This window comes from Cynara cardunculus (assembly GCF_001531365.2).
Source record: "Cynara cardunculus var. scolymus isolate 2C chromosome LG 1, CcrdV1, whole genome shotgun sequence".
In the NCBI taxonomy this organism is placed as follows: domain Eukaryota; kingdom Viridiplantae; phylum Streptophyta; class Magnoliopsida; order Asterales; family Asteraceae; genus Cynara; species Cynara cardunculus.
The window spans coordinates 502,947-513,510 of NC_037528.1; the positions used below are offsets into that span (position 1 = coordinate 502,947).

General features: G+C 33.6%; 1 protein-coding gene across 2 annotated transcripts; it reads right to left on the reverse strand.

The window, feature by feature from the left end:
• Window positions 1–5,816: 5,816 nt before the first annotated feature.
• Window positions 5,817–10,131, reverse strand: LOC112501995 (pentatricopeptide repeat-containing protein At4g21190). Of its 2 annotated transcripts, none has more exons than XM_025105793.1 (6): window positions 9,872–10,131; window positions 9,500–9,599; window positions 7,886–7,984; window positions 7,591–7,734; window positions 6,943–7,155; window positions 5,817–6,278 (listed from the first exon to the last, which is right to left on the reverse strand). In XM_025105793.1, the coding sequence occupies exons 2-6, from the start codon at window positions 9,584–9,586 to the stop codon at window positions 5,931–5,933; spliced, it is 891 nt and encodes a 296-aa protein (XP_024961561.1). In that variant the 5' UTR covers window positions 9,587–9,599; window positions 9,872–10,131; the 3' UTR covers window positions 5,817–5,930. The 2 variants fall into 2 exon arrangements, with proteins under 2 accessions (XP_024961561.1, XP_024961569.1); XM_025105801.1 differs by having other exon boundaries at window positions 5,836–6,278; window positions 9,500–9,587; window positions 9,872–10,092.
• Between the last annotated feature and the right edge of the window lie 433 nt (window positions 10,132–10,564).

Here is a 10,564-nt window from a genome sequence, read left to right on the forward strand (position 1 = left end):
TACATATGAACACAATATGAACACTTGTGAACAATTCTTTAACAATTACATATGAATTCGAATTCCGATTGTAGTCGTAGACGATTTTAACATTTTTATTCTCATTGTTGTCGATCTGGTTTCCAATAGGTTTATCCATATTAATCGGACGATATCGAAATCTTTACAATCGGAAATTCTTTAACAATTACAAAATCAATATCATTATGGATATAATAAATCGAAATTACAAAACATGAACACGTATAAAAAAATATCAATATTACATAATCATCAATTATTGAGATTTTTAGATTTGTAACTCCCAATTAAATGATTTGGGAGTTACATAAATGACAAATTACTTAATTACTCTTGTCATTAATATATGAGTTATATGTGAACCTAAAGAAAAGATGGAATATGATTGGTTGAGCTTGGTTAACAAAATTAACACAAAAATATTGGTTAGTATTTGAACCAACCCCTATATATATATATTAAAAAATTTGGTTAGTATTTGAACTAACCCCTATATACATACATACACACACACACATATATATATATATATATATATATATTCTTCACATAAAAAGGAATAAAGCTTTGAGTTTTTGATACCTAATCTTTTTGATCTTTTGAATTTATGGTTTGTTTGGTTCATATTGGGAGATAAAAATGATAGAGAATGAAAATGAGAATAATTTTTATCCCCCAATTTAATTTGGAATGAAAATTTGGGCTTATGGGGGAATGAGTCAATTATATTATATAATATCAAACAGTTTTTTTTTTTTTTTTTCATTCTCATTGATTACTGTTTAACACATCTAACCAAACATCCCCATTCCTACATATGTATAATGCAATTATAGCTTAACGATCATCATCTAAGATCATACTATTACCTTCATACCATTAATCATTGTCAATAACCAAATAATCTTGTCGTCATTTTAAATTGTCAAATACGAAAAGAACAACTGTTATGAACTGATCTTCCAAAAGGCAAACGCCACAAAGATGATCAGCAAACCATTAACAATCGAATAAATCGATTAAAAAAAGTTGTTACGTCTTTTTTAAACAAATAAATGCCAGAATGTGGAGACTTGGGGGTTGTTTGGTAGTTGCTGAATGATTTGATGTAAAATGATTAAGTAGTTATAATGATTAAGAGGCTCTCATGATATAGTGCAAAATGAAATACAATTGTTTGGTAATTGTTTACAATGAAATTAGGACGCTGAATGGTTAAGAGATACTCATGATACAAAATCATTCAGAGGGTTTTAGAACCATTAAAATACAAACTTTTTCACCTTTTAATAATTCAAAAACTGCTTCTCAATAAAACTATTAATAGATAAACAAACAACCCTTTAGTTGACTCTTTTGTATCAACTGTTATGGTCATATCAAAAATTGGAGGAGGGATAAGATGGGGTTGGGCCACATTTAGTGGTAAAGGAGTTGGGGCAAATACCACATCATGTCTTTGGGCATCCAAGTTGATCACCCAAATAAAAAGTTGTAAAATTTTCTATTTTTCTTTTTAGAAAATTATTAATGAAACTATTTTTTTCCCATGTTTTCTCACTGGACAAACGTGACAAGATCCAAAAATCTTACTTGGTAAGAGCGATGATAAAGATAGAGAGTCTTACCTGGTAAGTAAAGGTGACAACTTTCACCCGGGTAAGCGCTTACCATATATATTGTTGCACACGATACCATTTTGATATACTACAATCTTACCTAGAAAATAAATTATAGTTATTGACTCCTAACGGTAAACATTTACCGGGTAAGCATTTAGGTAAACATCCCCTTAGCCGTTGCGTTGAGTCAGCTAAAAAATGTTCTCTCGGTTGGTGTCGTTTGGAGGCAGATTTCGTCTGAAACTGGTTGAATTTTTTTATTTTTTTTGAAGTATATAATATTTATATACAACAAATAAAACAAATAAACTCACACATCCTCCTCACATTTGGTGAGGTTGAACCTTTGACCTCCTAGAAGGCCAAAAATTCACATACCGCTAGCCAAAGGCCCTTTGGTGAAACTGGTTGAAGTTGCCGACAATAAATATTTAAATCAATAATAAAAACTACAAAAAATAACTTTTATTCTAAAAAATGTTACGAGAATTATGAAACATATATAATTGAATAATATAAAACAATACATGTGAAATACATGTGAGCCGAGATATTTTTTCAAAATCCAAATAGTGAAATAAATATATATAAAACAATATTAGAATGGTACTCGCACAATGCAGCGAAATAAATCTTCATTTTAATATTTAATTTTTATTATTTGTCTCTATCGATGTAATATAATTTTATGTGGTTTTGAGAAAACGATAACGTTTTTATTTTTGAATGAAATATAAACTTGAAGATAACATAAAAAATTTAGAAAAATCAGTATTAAATTAACTATTTAATAGTTTTCGTTTTTTTGGTGTAACTTCTTTAATTCAATTTTTTATTATAATTTAATTTAGTTATAATAACAAAGTAATTTATTTTTGKTTTAATRATATAATTTTTRTTAAAGATAATAATTAAACATTCGGTTAGAAACTCAATAATTATCTTAATTATATTTTAGATTTTTTATATTTTAAAATGAGATGTTTATCCTCTATTTGATTATGTTTATCCGTAGTTAGTTATACGAATTCAAACATTGAGCTTTAATAAGTTGTACTTAATGCATAATTTACTTGTAATCTTGAATTTTAAGTAATATGTATCAATATACAGTACTTTACGCATAAAAAATGGTTTTTAAGAGTTTTTGTCAAATGCTTTATAATATAGTATAGATATTAAATCATAGTCTTAAACGAAACTTGTTGAATGGTTGATAATACCTATTTATGGTTTGTTGTTAAATTCTATTGATAAGACAGACGCAAGGAATTTTATAAATATTATATATTATACATGTAATTTTATTTGTAACCTACCTATTAATTTATTATAATGGTTTTGCAGTGAAACCAGAGTCATATACTACATATCTTGATAATCTTATGGAGCATCTGGTTTGATGAAATTATTTTGAAAGATTTGGATTTTATGGAAGGATTTGGAGTCTTTAGTGTGTTTGGTTTGTAGGTTTTGAAATAAATTTGAATTTTATTTTTTATAAATAATTTATAAAAAAACAAATTATAAATAATTTAAGTATCAATTTACTAATTGATTATTACAAAACAAATGTTTTTAATAAAAATTAGAACATTATAACATACAAATCCTACAAAATCCCGTAAAAAATACCAACCATCCTCATAGGATTTCAAAATCATTTGTTTGTGAGATTTCAAACAATGGAATCATTCAAATCGAACATGAGATTGAAATGAAATTCAATTTTTAATTCTTCTATTCCATCCAATCATATGAACCAAACGAGACCTTAATGTGTTTTGTAAATATAAATTAACAAAGTAAGACGATAATTAAATTATTAATTTTTTTTTATTTAAAAAAAAGCTAATATATTGTTTTTATAAACTTTGTTTAAAGTATTACTAATAAAATCAAAGATGTAACAAGTCTAACTAAAAGTCTCCAATATTTACAAAGGAAAAGACACGACGCAAGTCTTATTCTCCGAGGGACGTCAAAAGTCAAACGATACTAAAAGTCAACCCTTTCTAACCAAATCACAATCATTAGACCATCCTTATCATACAATTGTCCAACAATAACGCTTAAACGGGAAAATGTTCAATATGAATTTAAAATTTTAATTAAAACTAGTATTATTATATCTATATCTATATCTATCAAGGCAAGCTTCAAACTCATGGATTTCGACCATTGTTTTTGATTGATTTATGGTCTGTATCGATTTTGCTTCTTTGTTTTGGACTCATTACGTATCGTCGTTATCGATTCTTTATAGTTTCTTTGACTGGTTATTTGTCGGTTTAGGTTTACTTTCCTAAAGCTCGATTGTTTTTCATCTCCAAATCTCGATTGCTTCTCTTTCAAAGTAAGCTTCAATCTTATGGGTGGCTGTATTGATTGACCATTGCTTCTAATTGCTTGATTGATTTATAATTTGTACCCATTTAAACTCTAACATCAAGTACCTTGATTCAAAACCTAGGTTTATCCGGGAATTTGTTCATCCAGTTGCTATGCAATTAACAACATAGGTATATATATTTTAACAGAAAAAAATAGGTTACTGAAATCAAATCTAATTAAAACTCCACAAATTGATACAAATACCACTAAAATGGATGGTTGAATCAAATTCCAAAAAGGACGAGTATTTGTTTATTTAAATATGTTAAAACCATGGAAACGAATGGAGGTTAGTTGTCAAGTTTAGATACAAGGGGCCGTTTACCTAATTGCTTACATGGTAAGCGCTTAATGATAGGAGTCAACACTATGATTTATTTTGATGCACAAGATTTTAGTACATCAAAACATATCGAATGCAACAATTTATTGGGTAAGCGCTAGGTAAGAGTCGTCATCCTCATTTACCGGGTAAGACTCTCCATCATTCTCATCGCTCTTACCCGGTAAGATTATTGGCCCTTCTCATGTTCATCCGATAAGAAAATTTATCCGGTAAGCACTTACCAAATAAGTGTTTAGTAAACGGCCCCTTAGCATGCCTTCCAATACAGGAATTCCACAAAACACACCCTTCTTGCTAGGTCTTAAATGACCAACGGACCTACTGAATGTATCGGTCCCAAGCACAAGGTATTGTTTCTAATACATCCAGGAGACAGGCTAAGACACATTGAGTACACCCGATACATGTATCATAAATCTTTACTGAATATGTGACCATGTGACTAGGGGTGAACAAAAAACCATCAACCCATGAAACCCGTCCAACCCAACCCGCTAACAACCTAATTAAACCCAACCCGTCAAACCGCTAAACCGCCAAACCGCTAATTAGGAAGGTTGAAATTGGGTTAGCATAACTTAACCCAACCCAAACTGCCAACCCGCCGCTAATGTATATTTTTTTATAAAATTATGTGTGTGTGTATATATATATATATATATATATATATGTGTGTGTGTGTGTGTGTGTATGTGTGATATTTACAAAAATTAAGGAGGTGTTTGGGAATTTGTTCTTAAGCCCTTAGCCCAATAACCCTTAAGGCCTTAGCCCTTTAAGCCCTTTCCCTCTTATGTGTTAACCCAACAAGAATAAAAATTAGAAACACTAACCGGCTAACCCTACATCCCTGCTTCAAATTACGTCTTTCTGAGTTTCTTCTCCATCACAAATTCACAATTCACAATTTCAATTTTCAAAGATTCCTTCATTCCACAACAAACCCTCTGTCGGTCCATCCCTTACGACCTTAGCCAGTTAGCCTGACCGTCAACCCTCCGTCCTTGACGTGCCGAGTCTGTCGCCTGCTGATGCCTCCTTCCTGAATACTCGTAGCGTCCAACAGCTAGAAAGACGTAACTAGAAATCGACCAGGAAATGGGAAGTCTGTTGCTCGTATCAAACTTTTGAAAATTGATTTCAAGACTTGAGGATTTAGTCTTTAGATATATTTTTGGATGATTGTAATAACTAATGACTTTGTTGGGTATATTTTTAGTATTATTTGTCATATTTCATTTGCCAATATTATGAGTTCTAGTAACCCACCAACCCAACCCAACCCGCCCTAACCCGCAAGGGTTGAGTTGGGTTGGGTTATACTTTTGAATGGGTTGGGTTGGGTTGAGATTTCTCAAACCGTCATAATTGGGTTGGGTTGTAAAAGTGTCATAAACCGCCCAACCCAACCCGTGTTCACCCCGAAATGTGACATTGGATGCATTCATCTTTTAACGTGATACACTTTCAATCTAGTAACTTTATCTAATCAAAGTATCGAAAAATAACATAGAAATCCTAATCACAAACATATAGATGCCTTACTATCAGGGTGCAGAAGGAGATGTTACAGATTCACCTGGTTCGGGTTCATCCATTTCAGAGACCTCGTATTCATCCACTTCCAATTCATCTGAATTTGACTCATCATCTCTGTTACTTTCATTGCTAAACTCATCTACCTCTTTGTTACCATTCTCGGGTTCTTTGAGATTCTGTGACCGGATTTTAACACGCTTTCCTTTAATGTACCTGTACTCCCATTTCGGTGGCGGGTATTTATTCTTCAATTTCTGGTACTTGTCCAACATACCCAACTTCTGAAACACATCTCCAACCATATTAACAATTGAGACGGTGGGTCGGATGCCAAGCTCTTCCATATCAGCAAATACCTGGCGCAAATTAATGAGCATTAGATGAATATAGGAACAAAATAGTCATGCTTTGTTGATTTTGATCAATCGACAACCGTGAGGGTCCTTTGGTTATATAACTTTCCAACAATTTTCTTTTAAATCCATGACGTTCTGACAGGTTTAAGAATGCAACAGAAGAAAAGGGTAATTTAGGTATATAACTTTAATGAGATTTTAATTAAATCCATTACCTTGTGCCCTATTAAAGAAAAATGTCTCCATACTCATTAGAAAGTCGTGGATTTAATTAACTTCTCATTTATAGGATCAGATTAAGAGGATAACCGCAAAAAAATGAAAAGCTGAGGAACACTCTTGTAACCATTCATCTGTACTGTATGCACATGTGCATACAGTACAGATGAATGGTTACAAGAGTGTACTGTATGCACATGTGCATACAAGTAATTTATAAATAATTTTTCCGGTATGCACATGTGCATAACATGCACACGTGCATAGAAACCGGATAACATCTTCAATTATATGTATGCGCATGTGCATAACATCCATATGAACACTTATTCGGGGGTGTTTTCTTTTGTTTGGGTGGTAAGCAAGGTACAACATTTGGTTCTAAATTAACGACTTAAGAGGTGGTCAAAACTTGATTTGAAAAAAAAAAAAAAAAGAAAGGTACCTCAAACATCTTGTCATGCATTTGCCTTCGGTAATAAATGAAAATCATTCTATCGAAGAATACTCGAGGCATACTTTCTAAATTATCAGAAAATAACCTCGTCCATAGCTCTTCGGCTTCATCAATTCTTCCATCCTCTGCCAAAGCATATAGCAATAAATAATAGCTCCCCATTGTTCTTCCTTGGCCTTTGCTTAACATCCACTTGGTAACCTTAAAACCCATGTGATTAAAAATTTGTTCGATAAACCCACAAAGCAAAAGGAAACAACGCGTAAAAAGAAAATGTTAAATTATAGGGAAATTGACCAAAATAGCCAACCTCCCCAACTAACCTCACTTTTTAGCCACTTTTTCAATTGAATTCCCATTTTAGCTGGTTTACGCAAATGTCTTGCGTAAACTCGATTTTCAGATTAAAAAAGAGGGAAAAAATATTTTTGTGTAAAGATTCAAATTTTTGTGTAAAGAATCCTACGCATATGCGTAAGGATTTTCTTCTTCTAGAAATCAGTTTTTACGCAAACATGAAAAGCATCTGCATAAAGACCGGCTATTTTTGGGAAGAGACTCTGAAAAGTGGCTAAAAACTGAATTTGGTTGATGGGATAGGCTATTTCAGTCGCTTTACCAAAATTAACTTTGTACCTGAATTATTTTTTTCCATTCCTTCTCATATTCAAGTGCTTTCAAAGCTTTTTTCACAGTAATTAAAGGGAATTCCAAATCCCATGCAATGAAAGAATCGAGCGCCCCATAGACTTCCTCTTTGACATTTGATAATCCCTTTATCTGGCACACAATGGCGAAAATAAAATTTATAATTCTGGACGAAAGCATTATAAAAATTAACATTTAACCTCCTGAATTTATGGGAGTTGCTCGGCATATTATAAATCCATTTACTCTGAAACTAACAACCATACGGAGAAAAATAACTTACACATTCAACAAGTTTCAATGACTTGGAAACGGTCCCTACTTTTGTTCTGGTTTTCCAAACTCGTGGATATCTTGGTCGAGGACCTTTAGCTGCACATACCTGGAAATTGCTACAAATCATGTGAAGAAGAGAATAAACAGCTTGAAAGTAACAACTACATCATATTTGATAGACTAAGGCGTTGGTTGGTTAGAGACAGTTGGTCACTTTGTACTTGCTTTATCCGATTGCTCCCAGACTAAGGGGCCGTCTACCAAACGCTTACCAGGTAAGCACTTACGTGACACTTACCTTACCGGGTGAGCATGGTATGGACCAAGAATTTTACCTGGTAAGAGGCATGGCAACAACCAAGGTTCTTATCCTGTAAGTGAGGGAAAAGACTCTTTGGGCTGTTTACCAAATTTTTTATTAAGTCCTGTATGGATAAATTTGTCTGTCTGGATAACTGGGTGTTGTTTATTTTTTTTATCTGAATCAACAGTCTGAATAACATAAATGACCGATTTACCCCCCAATATTAATTATTTGAACATCAAAACAAAAAATCATAAAGAGGCCAAGTATGGGGTGTCTCATCTGGGAAGGAGGCGGTGCTTTAAATAAGGGGTAGGGGTGTTATTTTTGTGGCTGAATGGGCACGACACACCATTTCTATCTCTGCGATTAAGCCATGTTCTGTGTGAATAAGCCGTAAGTAAACAACCCAAATGAGTTGTGCGAATAAGCCAGATAGACCAATAAGCCTAGTTAAGCTGCAAGTAAACAGCCCCTTGTCCGGTTAGCGCTTACCGGGTAAGAGACGCTCACTAACAATCCATTTTGATGTCTGGGAATACTACCTGACAAGGTAAAAGATGATGGTGACTCTTGCCGGTAAACGCTTACCCGGCATTGGTGTTACTTATTTGAGTTTCATCAAAGCAGGAAGCAACTAGAAATTGATTTTCATTTTATCAAGGATATGGTCTTGTCCAAGTCTCTCAGTGTTAGCTATCTTCCAACAGTAGAACAGTTAGCCGATATGCCTACTTTCTACATTCAGGTTTCTTTTTCTCCGTATCAAGCTTCTTGTCTATGATGCCATTCAACTTGCAGAGGATGATAGACTTAGGAGCTACTCGGTTAGTTTGAGGCAGTTAGAAGTAACGGACCTTCTATTGTGTGTGTTTGTGTTTATTTTGTTGTTTTACTACAAGAATTCTACCTCAATATTCAAGTTAAGAATTTACATTGACGTTATTATTGGCTTCTATCTTCATCTCCTCTTCTATCACTCAAGTTGTACGGAGTTCCATTATCACATGCCAATGCCTAAAGAAAACACAAGGCCACTTGGTATTCTTCCTGATAAGATTCGCTCTAAGCATTTCACTTTACAAGCATTCTGGAAGTATGTGTTCTCAAATGGACCATAACATCAATGCTTAACGGTAACACTTAGGAGGTTCCTATCCACTTTGTGGATTAAAAAATGAGTTCCGTATAACTACAGTTCCCATCAAGATAAGAAAAACGAAATATTGCTCAAAAAGAAAGAAATGCAGATTTGAAGGTAATTTAAAGAACGCAATACAGGTTAGGGTTAAGATTCCATGTCAATTTGAGGCTTACCACGCAGTTGCTAACTTTCTTCGGGAATTCAAGGAATTGCAATCTTCCGATAAAATCAGGTGGAGAATAATACCTCAATGTAAACATCCTAACAAGAAAACTGAAAGAAAAATTATTATGACTTCATACCCTGACAAAAAAATATAAGCGAGGATGCCTATGTTTTGGGTTCCTGAGTTCAACACCACAATTTCGAGAGAAATAATCGGAGTATGAAAAAATTCTCAGAGGTGAAATATCAAACACCTTTCGTGCATACGTATAGCACATCAAAAGTGCTGAAATCACTCTACTTCATCATTTCAACACACATGTTAAAGACCAAAAATCCTTGAATCTCATAAGTACTTGAACTGAAGTATGAAAATATACCTCTGACAGGTGGGAAAAACAAAAGTTTACACGGCAACCATTGAAGTAGTGAGATCAGATTTCGGTTGGTTATTCTTCAAAGCCGTGAACAGAAAAAGCAGCATAGCAGGAAACTCAAAAGGGTTTTAGAATCGAGTACGAGTGGACGAGGAGCAGGAAAGCGGGAAGGGGGGGAAATGGGAACCGGAAGCCTGAAATTTTCAAGAATGGAGAATTGGAGATGCAGGGCTATCGGGTTGAGTACTATTCAACCGGGTCTGGTTCGTTTCCGATCCAATTTTACGGGTTGTATTGTCTATTCATCAAAATTTTCATTTCGGGTCTGAAACTCGTACTTGGTTTGCGCCGATACACTTAACGGAAGACATTGTTTATTGAAGGCCAATTCGGTCATTTTATATGTTTGTTATTAAATAAATAAATTAGGGGTGAGCATAGGCGGGTATCCGTTCTTTTTGACAGGAACCGGAATCCTATGTGTACATAACAACCATCGACGACATCACAAACCCAATTCATTCACCATCTACCCCAACCAATAAATGATTTCCCCAAACACCAATCAAAAACCAAACCCATATGTGGAGGTATGTTAGTCGTCACTGTTTAGATTGCCAATGAATGAGTCTAGGTAATTCGTTTATAGATCATCAATCATCGATGAAATGATGTTGTAGTGACGGGTTTTATACC

What these genes read in the sequence shown, in the direction of transcription:
- LOC112501995 (XM_025105793.1), bottom strand. Translation starts at nt 9,586, where the DNA reads ATGTTTACATTGAGGTATTATTCTCCACCTGATTTTATCGGAAGATTG. An exon ending in AATGGAAAAAAATAATTCAG is followed by an intron (nt 7,156 to 7,590) that starts GTACAAAGTTAA and finishes ATGGGTTTTAAG; the next exon opens with GTTACCAAGTGGATGTTAAG. An exon ending in TGCATGACAAGATGTTTGAG is followed by an intron (nt 6,279 to 6,942) that starts GTACCTTTCTTT and finishes AATTTGCGCCAG; the next exon opens with GTATTTGCTGATATGGAAGA.